At 36.9% G+C, this 13,871-nt stretch overlaps 1 protein-coding gene and 1 pseudogene across 1 annotated transcript in view; both read left to right on the top strand.

Moving 5' to 3' along the window:
- Nucleotides 1-13,871, top strand: part of METTL14 (methyltransferase like 14) — a 32,345-nt gene that overhangs the window by 7,304 nt on the left and 11,170 nt on the right. Inside the window, exons 4-8 of the mRNA XM_008067358.2 lie at nucleotides 473-553; nucleotides 923-1,010; nucleotides 4,078-4,168; nucleotides 5,667-5,808; nucleotides 13,532-13,624. Coding sequence (XP_008065549.1) covers nucleotides 473-553; nucleotides 923-1,010; nucleotides 4,078-4,168; nucleotides 5,667-5,808; nucleotides 13,532-13,624 — 495 coding nt within the window. The remainder of the gene's footprint in view (nucleotides 1-472; nucleotides 554-922; nucleotides 1,011-4,077; nucleotides 4,169-5,666; nucleotides 5,809-13,531; nucleotides 13,625-13,871) is intronic.
- On the top strand, nucleotides 10,664-12,306 carry LOC103269799 (annotated as a pseudogene).

Below are 13,871 nucleotides of genomic sequence, written 5' to 3'. Positions count from 1 at the left end.
CCCAGACTGGAGTGCAGTGGCCGCTCCCGGCCACCGCAGCCTCGACCTTCTGGGCTCCGGCGATCCTCCTGCCTCAGCCTTCCAAGTAGCCGGAATTACAGGCGCGTGCTACCACGCCCGGCTGATTTTTTGATTTATTGTAGAGAGGAGGTCTCGCTGCCCAGGCGGGTCTCCAACCTGCGGGCTCAGACAATCTACTCACCTCAGCCTCCCAAAGGCGCGGGATTACAGGCTGAGCCACCGAGCCCGGCATAATTTTTATTTTTATGTATGTTTTTTGTCGAGGCGAGGTCTCATGGTGTGCCTAGGCTGGTCTTGAACTCCCGGACTCAAGCTATCTTCCTGCTTCAGTCTCCCAAAGTGCTGGGATTACAGGCGTGTGCCCAGTCTATGTTGAGTTTTAATCAAGATATGGTAATTAGAATAATAGTTCTTTTACATCAAATATTTACTTAATCTTATATTTTTCAAGGATGAACTAGAAATACAACAAGAGGAAGAGAATTTGCCATATGAAGAAGAGATTTACAAAGATTCTAGTACTTTTCTTAAGGTAAAATAAATAATTTTAATCTTGTAACCTTCACATTTAAGCTCTGGACCTGAAAAGACTTTAGATACCTATTTGTTTTCAAGATTTTTTTCAATAATTGAGGGGTTATTATAAAATAAAGATCAATTAAAATGATTCATGAAATACTCTTTTGTTATTTGGGTATTTAGTTTGCTATAATGGTGTATTAATGTCAGTAGCCACTAAAAAGTAATGCTGTTATTTTACTTATGTTTTCAAATATTACTAATTTTTTAGTCTATCAATCAATTACATTTTGTGTTACTTTATAATAAAAAACAAAGTGCAAAGTTAGTGTATCTTCCATCAGAGTACATACTGTTAATTTCATTTTGACTTTTTCTTTAGGGAACACAGAGCTTAAATCCCCATAATGATTACTGCCAACATTTTGTAGATACTGGACATAGACCTCAAAATTTCATCAGGGATGTAGGTATGTCATATTTGAAATAGGTTATTGCTAAATCTTGATTACATGCATGTAATTTGTCCATTTTGTGGATTATTTCTGACAAAATTATTTTTCCCAGTTTGACTTTCTCTTTCCAATCTAAGTGCTTCCAGTTTACCTTCCTTTTCCATCAAGCAGTGTCACTATTTTTTTCTTCTTCTTTTTTTGGCTCCAGTTTGGTTCTGTGACTATTCCTGTATTTCAGACATTTTTATTGAGAAAATTTATATGCTATACAGTTCACCCATTTAAGGAGTATAAGTCATTTTTTTTTGGTGTATCCACAGGGTTGTGCAACCATTATCACAATTATTTGAGAACATTTCCTTCTCCTGTAAAGACCTGTACCGATTAGCAGGCAGTCCTTTTTCCCTCCCCCTCATCTGTACCCCCCCGCCTTAAACAATCACTAATCTACTTTCTATTCGTTTTCCAGTATTAAACATTTCATATAAATGAAATCATACAGTGTGTGGTCTTTTATCACTGTCTTTTTTCACTTAGCATATTTTCACGGGTCATTGCTGCTGAAGCACGTGGTTGTGCTTCATTTTTTAATTTTTAATTTTATTATTTTTTTTGAGTTGGAGTCTCACTCTGTCTCCCAGACTGGAGTGCAGTGGCCGCTCCCGGCCACCGCAGCCTCGACCTGCTGGGCTCCGGCGATCCTTCAGCCTCAACCTTCCAAGTAGCTGGAACTACAGGCGCGTGCTACCACACCCAGCTAATTTTTTTTTGATTTGTTGGAGAGATGAGGTCTCACCAAGTTGCCCAGGCGGGTCTCGAACCCTTGGGCTCAGGCATTCCACTCACCTCAGCCTCCCAAGGCGCGGGATTACAGGCTGAGCCACCAAGTCCGGTGCTTCATTTTTTTAAAATTGTCAAATAATATTCTTTGCCTATGTATACCACATTTTGCTTATCTATTCATTTGAGTTGTTTACACGTCTTCATTGTTATTAACAATGCTGTTATTAATACTCATGTAAAATTTTTTATGTGGACAAATGTTTTCATTTCTATTTTGTATATACCTAGGAGCACAATTGCTTCATCACATGGTAATCCTATGTTTAACTTTTTGTTTTTGTTTTTGTTTTTTTGAGTTGGAGTCTCACTCTGTCTCCCAGACTGGAGTGCAGTGGCTGCTCCCGAGGACCGCAGCCTCAACCTTCTGGGCTCCAGCGATCTTTCATGCCTAGCTGATTTTTTGATTTATTGTAGAGATGAGGTTTCGCCAGTTGCCCAGGTGGGTCTCTAGCCTGCAGGCTTAGGCAATTCACTCACCTCGGCCTCCCAAAGGCACAGGATTACAGGCTGAGCCACTGAGCCCGGCCTATGTTTAACTTTTTGAGGAACTACCCAACTGTTTTTCCAAGTAGATATAACATTTTTACCAACAATGTATGAATGTTCCAGTTTCTTCACATTCTGAACACTTATTATTATCTGTTATTATAGCCACCCTAGTAGGTATGAGATAGTATTTTGTTGTGATTTTGATGTGCATTTTCTTAATGATTAATGATATTGAGTATCTTTTCATGTGCTTATCAATCATTTAATTATCTACTTTGGAGAAATGTCCAGATACTTTGCATATATTTTAGTTGTTTTATTATCTTTTTTTAATTGAATTATATGAGTTCTTTATATAGTCTCTGTGTATGTGTGTGTGTGTGTGTGTGTGTGTGTGTGTGTGTGTGTGTGTGTGTATAGATTTTGTATATTTGGGGTATAAGTCTCTTATCTGATGAATAATTTGCACATATTTTCTCCCATTTTTGGGCTGTCTTCACTTTCTTGATAGTGTATTTTGTAGCACAAACACTTTAATTTTGATGTAATCAAACTTATTTTTTCTTTTGTTACTTGGAAGCAACATTATTCTTGAGGTAGAAATTAATTTTAATGTTTTTATAAGCAAAATTTAGATGTAGCATAAAAATTTATCCAAATTGTATAAGCAAATTTATTGGATATAAACCTTTCTGCTTTTAAGACACCTTCTTCTCCAAGGCAAAGAATATACTTAGAAAATGATTATAAATTGAGAAAGTTATACCTTCTATCTTGTAGATGATTGAGAGCTGACTCTGCTATCTTGAAACTTGATTATAACCATACTTGTTTTATTTGAAATGTGATCTACAACCACTGGTTGGGGAAGCTTTATAAAATCTTACTCTTTGATGTTAAGGTTATTAATAGTTGTAATTTTGGTTTTCAAATCAATAAGTTTATATAATTTAAATTATGAATATGCTTCCTGTGGCAGGAGGGAGAAATACACATTTGCTTTGCCCTGGATAACTATCCAAAAAATTAAGCAAAAATCTGAATAATCACTAGATTTTATTTTTTAGGAGAAGGATTTTTTTTAAGCTATAATAAAGGGGGAAAGGAAGCACACAAGAAAAGTAATTGTTTTTTATTTTCCTGAGTGGTTAAACTTGATGCCTTAAGCAGATTCTTAATAAATGTGATAACTTAAATAGTTTATTGACTTGAATGGGGCTTTAAAACATTTAGGGTCATTAGGTATAAAATGCATATGTGAATTGCTTAAAAATTACTAGAAATTAAACTCTTTTGGCCAGGCTCGTTGTCTCAGCCTGTAATCCCAGCACTTTGGGAGGCTGAGGTGAGTGGATTGCCTGAGCCCACAGGTTTGAGACTCCACCCGGGCAACTTGGCGAGACCTCGTCTTTACAATAAATCAAAAATTAGCTGGGCGCAGTAGTGCACACCTGTAGTTCCAGCTACTTGGAAGGTACTTGGAAAGCTGAGGTGGAAGGATCGCTGGAGCCTAGCAGGTTGAGGCTGCAGTGGCCGGGAGCGTGTCACTGCACTCCAGTCTGGGCGACAGAGTATGACTCCAACTCAAAAAAAAAAAAAAAGAAAGAAAGAAAGAAGTTAAACTCTTTTTAAAAGAAATGAGATTAAAGTGGTGTGTGTCTTGTTTTCTTGAGAGGGCTTATAATCTTTGAATTACTGATGTTAATCTCAGTCAAGTTGAAATTTAGAATTTACTATTTTTTCTCCTCAGGTTTAGCTGACAGATTTGAAGAATATCCTAAACTGAGGGAGCTCATCAGGCTAAAGGATGAGTTAATAGCCAAATCCAACACGCCTCCTATGTAAGTGTTTTTATTCAACTACTGTCTATTCCCAACTCAGGCTTAAAGTGTCAATTTGTTTAGCCTATAACCTTTCTGTTTTTAATAAAACTCAGTGTCTTCATTAACATATTTTACAACTCTATTTCTTTTCTCTCTCTCTCTTTAAAAAAATTAAATAAATAAAAAAGACTGGGTCTTGTTATGTTACTCAGGATAATCTTGAACTCCTGGACTCAAGTAAGTAACTCACCTTAGCCTCCCAAGTAGCTGGGGTTACAGTTGTGAGCCATCATGTCTGATTCTATTTCTCCTTTATAATAAAATATAGTAGTTTGAAACTCTGGTGCTGAGTACACAGTGAGTTCTTCAATGTTTTTTTTCAGCTTTCCAGATCATTTGTTTAAAGTGCCTCTAAATATTTTTTCTTTATAAAAAATCATTGCTGTTGTATTCTTGATAATTTACTTAAAATGCTTTTAAATGGCTTTTTTCTTAAAAATTAATTTGGTTATTGAAGTAAGTTTAGAAAACTTAGAAGAAGGAGAAGAAGAAAACAATAATTAATTTAACAGTATCTTGAGATATTCGTAATTTGGAATATGGAAAAATGTATAAGATCTTTGAAATTGGAGACTTTTGTCTCATATTTAGCTATAAATATTTTATACTTTTAATAATTTGATAAAATATATCCTGTAAGTTATTAGAAGCACCACGAAAAGTCTCAGTATATGGGGAAGAAGTCTATACTCTAATATTTATCCAATTTAAAAATATTCTTACAGCTGGGCGCCGTGGCACACACCTTTAGTTGAGAGGCTGAGGTAGGAAGATTGCTTGAGCCCAGAAGTACAGGCTATAGTGCTTATGATCTGTTGCGCCTGTGAATAGCCACTGTATCCAGCCTGGGCACATAGCAAAACCTCGTCTCAAAAAAATAAACAAAACCCTTTTGCATTTAAAGTATTTTAGATTTAAAATGCCTTTATGCTGTATGAAAACTTTTCAATAAAGGCTAGAAGTGATTTATCTTAGGTAATGTGAAAAGACTGTTAATATAAACATTTTTATAAACTAATAAAGAACATTATGCAAATATTTAGAAACTGCTTTTTAGAAGGAAGAATTGAAAACTTACAGAAAAATAGTTTTTCTAACCTAACTGAACAATTGAGAAAAAAAGTAATGTTATATTCCTTACAAAATACAGATGACATTGGAAAGGAATTCAGAGAGTCACATCTGAGTGTGGATTTCAGTGTAAAAATGAGAGAAGAATATAGTCTGGCTGTCCACAGGGAATAATATAGTTTTCACTTTGTAGTATAATTCTGTCCATGTACTAAGAAAGAGTAGGTGATTTCATGTCAATACTGAAGAAAGAAGACCTTCCATAGAAACACATGTAGTAATTATCTTATGATTACTTTGTACATAATGTTTAGTGATAGCTAAGAAAATTCTTTCATTACCATCTGTAAGGTAGTTGAAAATTTTTTACGCTTTAATTAAATAGGTACTTACAAGCAGATATAGAAGCCTTTGACATCAGAGAACTAACGCCCAAATTTGATGTGATTCTTCTGGAACCTCCATTAGAAGAATATTACAGAGAGACGGGCATCACTGCTAATGAGAAATGCTGGACTTGGGATGATGTATGATGAGACTTTCTACGTTGTAATGAATTATTTGCTTTCAAATGAATATATGTTGATTTGTTCTGAGACTGGTCTGAAATTAGTGAGTTGTCTCAGTTGATTATTCACAGTCAGTTCAGATCGGACTTCTTGTTCTACTCTTTCCCCCCCTCACTACCTCACTTGACTAGTCTTAAAGCAATTATCTGATCAGAAAGTGAGGTTACAAGTATCATCTCTACTTTTGTAGGGGTTATAAATACATATTTATAGTATATATTGTAGCTGGTGATCCAAGGTAAATTGACAAATATTACATTATTTTTTAGTCTTTTTTTTGTGGCAAAAATTGAGCAGATAGTGAGCAGATGGTGATACAGTATGTAGAAGACTTATAACCCCAGTCTTAGCGTCTTTGGGTATATAGCTAGAAAAGTCTAGAAGCAGACAGAATAGTTGATAACTCATTCTACATTTGATAAGTTTTAGTAAGCATCAAAGTATTAAATATACATATATAACATTTCTACATTTTAAGGAACTTACAGTATAGTAAAGTATGATTTTTAAAAGAGGACATATAATTACATTATAATTTTGTTGGTTCAGTGATGGAGGACTGCATAAAATAATATGAGAACAACAGACCAAGCCTAGGAAGATGGAACATATGAACATAGAGGAGGTGGCGCCTGAAAAATATAAATAGATTAGTTGGAATTGACCAGGTGGCGAAAGATGTGGGACAGGGATTCCAAACAGAAGGAACAGCAAGAACAGAAGGGATAGAGGCAAAAGACAATACTCGGTTTGCCGGCGGGGGTAGGTCTGTATATAGGTTGATGTGTAGGTAGATTGGGGCTATCTTGAGGTGATGTCTTAAGATATTCCGAAGACATTAAGAGGTCTTTGATGAGTTTTAACCAGTTTAACAAAATGGTTTGTTATATGGAGGCTGGACTAGAGGGAAAGAATTCTGGGGGTAAAAAAAGAGCAGTTAGAAGACTCTGATAGTAATCTAGTTTAGAGATAAAAAAACCCTGAATTAGAGTGACAGTAGGAACAGAAATAAGGTGATAAATTTAGTAATGTTTAGGAGCTACATTTGGTAACATTGGATGATTGGGATGAAGGAAAGAGTTAAGGATAATTCAAGGTTTCTATCTTGGGATAAATGGATTGAGTTCTCACCAACTGAAGAAGAATGGATTTAAGAGGAGCAGGAATAGCCGGGTTCGGTGGCTCAGCCTGTAATCCCGCGCCTTTGGGAGGCTGAGGTGAGTGGATTGCCTGAGCCCGCGGGTTCGAGACCTGCCTAGGCAGCGAGACCTCATCTCTACAATAAATCAAAAGATCAGCCGGGCGTGGTAGTGCATGCCTATAATTCCGGTTACTTGGAAGGCTGAGGCAGAAGGATCACCGGAGCCCAGCAGGTCGAGGCTGCAGTGGCCGGGAGCGGCCACTGCACTCCAGTCTGGGTGACAGAGTGAGACTCCAACTCAAAAAAAAAAAAAGAAAAAAAAAAACAAAGGAGCAGGATTAGAGGGATTAGACAATATGAACATGTTGGTTTTTAGATGTATGTGAGACATACAAATAGAAGAGGTAATAGCAATTTAAAACTCAAAAGACAGATCTGGTCTTAAAATGCAGATTTTAGAGGATTAGCATATTACACCCATGAGAATAGATGAGTTTGTCCTGGGATAGAGTCTAAATTAAAATAAAATGTGGATTGACAGTAAAGCCTGGGAAACATGTATATTTAAGGAACTCATATACAAGAAATGTAAAAGAATTAGTCAGAGATGACTAAGGAGAACCAAGAAAGTACGAATGTCATGAGCCAAGGGAATATGGAATTTCAAGGAGAGTGTAATCAGGAGTATCCTGAGCTTCTAGAAGAGAGATGAGGTAAAGAAAGGATGGAATCTGTTAAGACTGACATTTCAAGGATACTACTTGGAATCCTTGCATGTTCCTGAGTTACTATTCTATTTTTTATTTTAAAGGTGTGGGGTACTATTCAGGGTTAGGTATACAAATATTCATTATGCAGGTACCCCTGTTGATGAGGTGTGCCTCCCTCCCCCGGCAGGTTCCCACTACTGCCAATCCCGCCTCCCCCCACCCAGCAGTTTCCCACTACTGCCAATCCTTTTCTTATAGTATTGTGATAATTGTTCAAGGTTCACTTATGAATGAGAATATGTTATACTTAGTTCTTTGTTTCTGTGATAGATCACTCAGTATTATAGACTCTAAGTCCGTTCAGGTTGCTTTATGTCTGCGTAATATTCCATCGTGTATATGTACCACGTTTTTTTATCCAGTCCTCTTTCGATGGGCAGCATGGTTGGTTCCATATTTTTGCTATTGTGAACAATGCTGCAGTAAACACACATGTGCAGGTTTCTTTTTCATAGTGATTTGAGTTCCTCCAGATATATTCCCAGTAGGGGGATTGCAGGGTCATATGGAAGGTTGATTTTTAGATGTTTTAGGAATCCCCAAACTGTTTTCCACAGAGGTTGTATTAGTTTACACTCCCACCAACAGTGTAGAAGTGTTCCCTTTTCCCCACATCTTCTCCAGCATCTCTTGTCTTTTGAGTTATTGATGATGGCCATCCTGATTGGAGTTAGGTGGTATCTCAGTGTAGTTTTAATTTGCATTTCTTTGATGACTAGTGAAACAGCAATTTTTCTGTGTCTGTTAGCTGCTCATATGTCTTCTTTTGAGAAGTGTCTATTCATATATTTTGCTCACTTTGTAATAGGGCTGTTTGTTATTTTCTTTTTGGCACATTTGAGTTCCTTGTAGATCCTAGATGTTAGGCCTTTGTCAGACATATAGTTGGCAAATATTTTTTCCCAGTCTGTATTAATATTCTTTTTTTTTTTTTTTTTTGAGTTGGAGTCTCACTCTGTCGCCCAGACTGGAGTGCAGTGGCCGCTCCTGGCCACTGCAGCCTCGACCTGCTGGGCTCCGGTGATCCTTCTGCCTCAGCCTTCCAAGTAGCTGGAATTACAGGCATGCGCTACCACACCCGGTTGATTTTTTGATTTATTGTAGAGATGAGGTCTCGCTGCCCAGGCGGGTCTCGAACCCACGGGCTCAGACAATCCACTCACCTCAATCTCCCAAAGGCGCGGGATTAAAGGCTGAGCTACTGAGCCTGGCTTACTATTCTTAATAATATTTATTTTTCAAGATTTACCTCTAATTCTTCCTCCTTGAAACTTTCCATTATCTTTAATACCCCTGGTACTTTTGTTTACATTTTTCTGGCTGTTATCACTTTAAACATTTTTTTCCTCTCTCGTGATTATGAGTATAATCTGCTTATAGTTGAAGTATCAGAAAAGTACAGAATATAATATTTCCAAACCCTAAGATTAAAGACTTAATGTTCTTTGTATTTATTGCTGACTTCTTCAGATAGGTTGTACAAATTTATATTTCTTCCAGAGGATTTAAGAATGTGTAGTTCACATAGCCTCATCAAAACCAAGTATTAGTATAAAGAATATCTTTTTCAGTTTAGTCAAAAGAAAACAAAATTTAAATAATCTTATGTCTTAATTAGTGGCGAGGTTGAACTTTGTTTTGTCTAGTCGATCTGGGGGGTTTGGCCAATAAAGGCTTCAATTATATGTGACAAACTAAGAGTTTTCTAAATAAAGGAATTATATTTTACAGCAATTTCTTGATTTCAGTTTAATTTTACTGACCTTCACCTCTGGCAGGCATATTGAAAAGTCTTGTCTGGTTCCAGATCCCTAAGCTATTAGCCTTTATATGATATTATCCTAAACAAAGTGCCAGTAGTTAATGTAGTTAATAAAACATCCATAAGAAAAATGAGTTTCACAAATATTCTTTTTTGGAATTAGAGAGTCAGTAGTGGTCAGTGTATTTTAGCTGAGGACATAGAGCAATTACTTAAAAGACTAACACAGCTTTTAGAATTATAGTGTCAAGAGGAAATCATTTGCTTAATATTCTTCTCTGATGTATGTCATCACTTATCTTTAGCTATACCACATATAAACATGTGTATGTGTATGTGTTTAATTTATTTATTTTTGAGTCATGGTCTCACTCTGTTGCCCAGGCTGTAGTGCACTGGCACAGTCATGGCTTACTGCAGCCTTGAACCCCTGGGCTCAGGCGATCCTGTTACTTCAGCCTCCCAAGTAGCTGGGACTACAGGTGCATACCACCATACCCAGCTAATTTTTAAAAATTATTTTAGAGAAGTGGTCTCACTATGTTGCTCGGAATGGTCTTGAAGTCCTGGCCTCAAGCAATCCTCCCACCTCAGCCTATCAAATTACAGGATTACAGGTGTGAGCCATTGTACCCAGCCTTACATATTATTAATATTCTTATAGTTGGTAAAAAAATTTGTTACTGTAGTGTGAGAATATTAGATGAGGAGAGATTTCACGACTTAAGAAAAGTCAAGTGTAAAGCAATAGGTCTCTATATATGTTGTAATTTATTCCCATTATTCCTGTCAAATAATTTTTTCTACCTACTTAAGTTATAGATAGTATAATGTTAATTTACACTGACCTGCTATTCAAACATAAGTTAAGATTGTCTTAATAAATGAAACTAGTAAATTCTTGTTTAAACCATGATCTCTGCAATTTCTTAACTTTTATAGAAGGCTGAAAGAAAAAGAATGTCACATAAAATGGATGCTTCTGCAGTCATTTATATGAGAATATGGTATTCCCCAAATAGATATTTAATTATTGAAGAACTTTTTTTTTTATGTGACATACTCAATACGTACAAGTTAAACAATTATAGATTATACTTTTTTGGCATTTCAGACTTGAAGTAGACATTATAGGAAAATATGTATATTATTGACAACTGTTCTATAGATGCTGGAAACCATCGTTTTCTCCAAGGTTTATTATATTTTTCCTTTTTATTTCGCCCTTCACTTTGGGCTCATGTAATATCTTTCCATTCTTTTTCTGTAAATGGTAAAATGCTGTAGAATCATTTCAAGCTCCATCTTACAAAACTTCATAATTCTGTAAATATTGTTTCTTATAAGCTCTCACCACATAAAAGCAAGTGTATATATATATATGCATGTGTGTATGTTGTTTGTATGTAAAACAACGAGACAGGCGTGTGCGTGCGGTCGGGAGCCTTGGTCACCGCCTCTGAGCTTGGTGCTCGCTGCATGGGAGGTGTCTGCATTTGAAGGAGAAGCTGCTACCAAGGAAATGACCAAATCTGAGTGTTTGAATTAAAGCATGGAGTAAAGAAAACAACAAACTTCAGCTAGTGCTTTAATCTTACCCGAAATTCTACAAGTGTCTATTTTATAGGCAGTATATGGCAGAATTTTAAGCCAATCTGAGAGTCTCTTTTTCATTAGTATTTCTGATGACAATATATGCTGAGTGTTTGGTGAAATTGAAGGTCTTGACTCAGAAGAAAGAAATCGAGAAGAACCTGTGGCGCATGTGCTTCTGAGCCACCGCGGAAGGCCCTGGCTCTCAGACCTCCCTTTCGGTTAGGATGGGCCTGCGATCCCCTGAATGGAGCCTCCCTCACTGTCGCTGCTTAGCTTCCTGGTGATAAGGTATCTCAGCTTCCCCCACTGCAGCGTGATCCAGTGCGTGAACTGGGTGTACTTCTTCGAGTACGAGCTGATTTGCCAGTTTGCAGACAGGACTTCCTCTTCACGCTGCAAGAGCATTCAAACTGCTCTCACCAGACCCCATTTCTCAGCATCCTAGTGACCTCCCAGCCCTCCGATGTGAAAGCTAAACGGGCCATTAAAGTTAGTTGGGTGAAAAAAGTCCTGATGGGTGTATGAGGTCCTTATGTTTTTTTCTATTAGGCAAACAGGCTAAGAAGGAAGACAAAATGTTAGCACTGTTTTTAGAGGATGAACACCTGCTTTACGGTGACAGCATCCGACAAGATTTTCTAAACACATATAACAAGCTGACCCTGAAAACCATTATGGCATTCTGGTGGGTGACGGAGTTTTGCCCCAATGCCAAGTACATCATGAAGACAGGCTCTGATGTTTTCATCAACACTGGCAATTTAATAAAGTGTCTTTTAAACTTAAACTGTTCAGAGAAGTTTTTCACAAGCAATCTTCTCATCAGTAACTATTCCTGTAGAGGATTTTACCAGAAAACACATATTTCCTAGCAGGAATACCCTACCCTTTCGAGGTGTTCTACACGCCTCCCTGTCCCAACTGCAGCAGGCTGGAGTACGTGATATCTAGGGATTTTGGTGCCAAGGATCTACAAGATAATGGGTCACATGAAGCCCATCAAGTTCGAAGACGTCTTCCTTGGGATCTGAATTTATTGCAGAAGGGCATCCACATTCCAGAAGACACAAACTTTTCTTCTGGATGTCTGTCAGCTCAGGCCTGTGATTACTGCCCAGGACTTTTTTTCCAAGGAGATCATCACTTTCTGGCAGGTCATGCTGAGGAACACCACAGGCCATTATTAACCCCACATTCTCCCAACAGCTGGGGGAAGGGTAGGACATGCTGAGGTTGGTCCCGTGAGAATCCAGGTACAGAGACCTGAAACTCATGATGACCCCGCAGACTGGAGGTGAGAGGATACACCTGGAATTGGTTTTGAGAAAAATGAAATCAGGCACTTCATGAACAATCACATTTAGAGGAATTAAATATCTTGTAAAGGAATTGGAAGGGTTTGCTAATGAAATTAATGGGAGCAAATGATTTGAACATGTCATTCTATAGACTATATATATATATATATATATTTTTTTTTTTTTTGAGTTAGAATCTCACTCTGATGCCCAGGCTGAAATATAGTAGCAAGATCATGGCTCACTGCAGCCTTGACTTCCTGGGCTCAGGTGATCCTTCTACTTCAGTTTCCCAAGTAGCTGGAACTACAGGTGTGTGCCACCACACACAGCTAATTTTCTTGTTTGTAGAGCCAAGGCACATTATGTTGCCCAGGCTGGTCTCGAACTCCTGGGCTGAAGCCGTCCTCCTACCCTGTCTTTCCTAAATGTTACAATTACAGGGATGAGCCACGGTGCCCAGCCTCGACCAGAATTTCTTAAAAGGGTGTTATGGATAAGCTCATTAGTCCATTACAGCAGAGCAATGTGGAGTTTTATTGACCAATACATTCACTTAAGATTTTTGTGTTTACCTTATGTGGATTATAGCTTAAAAAATATACTTCTGTGTCAAAAAAACTTCACTGCAGTTACACTGAACAAAATTGCATCTGTTTTTGGTTACTTAGAAGATAATTCAAGATGTAGTATTTCAGAATTATCAATTACTATTTAATATCACTTCAGATTCTCTGGGTGTCTAAATGTTATGATGGTTTCAGTACTATATAAATAAAATAACAAGTCACTTTTTGCCTTTGGATATTTTTCTTTCTCTTCACTGGTCAGTTTATTATTGATAGTCCCATTCATGGACTTTGTTAAATATTTTACTGTGGTAATATATAGAAGAATTAAAGCAGGAAAATCTGAAAAAATAAAGAACAAAATAGCAGAACAAGTAATTTTAAGGATAAAATTTATGTTCCATTATATTTTCTCATAGAAATTTATATTTAGAGAACACTTAAAGAACACATCTACTGAGAATCGTGATAATTCTTTGTACCTTTGAATTTAGGATGAATGGGAAACAAACATTTTAATGCAATATTATTTTGGTTTCTTTTAGATTATGAAGTTAGAAATTGATGAGATTGCAGCACCTCGATCATTTATTTTTCTCTGGTGTGGTTCCGGGGAGGGATTGGACCTTGGAAGAGTGGTAAGATGGTGTTTTTTAAATTCATAAGAAAAAAATGTAGCACTATGTTGCATAGGAAGTTTGAAGACTAATGTTTTTTGCCTTTCATTTCTTGAATAGTTCTAAAATATTTAGAAGAAAAAAAAGTTCAGAAAAGAATGTAAGAAAAGCAGCACTCTTGAAGTTAGTTAACTAGTACCAGGGATGAATGCAACTCTTTATGTAATTTATTACAACTGCAGGAAAATAATCGTTTGGAGATTTGAAA

Source organism: Carlito syrichta, unplaced genomic scaffold (assembly GCF_000164805.1).
Source record: "Carlito syrichta isolate Samal-C Ts95f unplaced genomic scaffold, Tarsius_syrichta-2.0.1 Scaffold309486, whole genome shotgun sequence".
Classification (NCBI taxonomy): Eukaryota; Metazoa; Chordata; class Mammalia; order Primates; family Tarsiidae; genus Carlito; species Carlito syrichta.
This window is presented reverse-complemented; position numbering and strand designations above follow the sequence as displayed.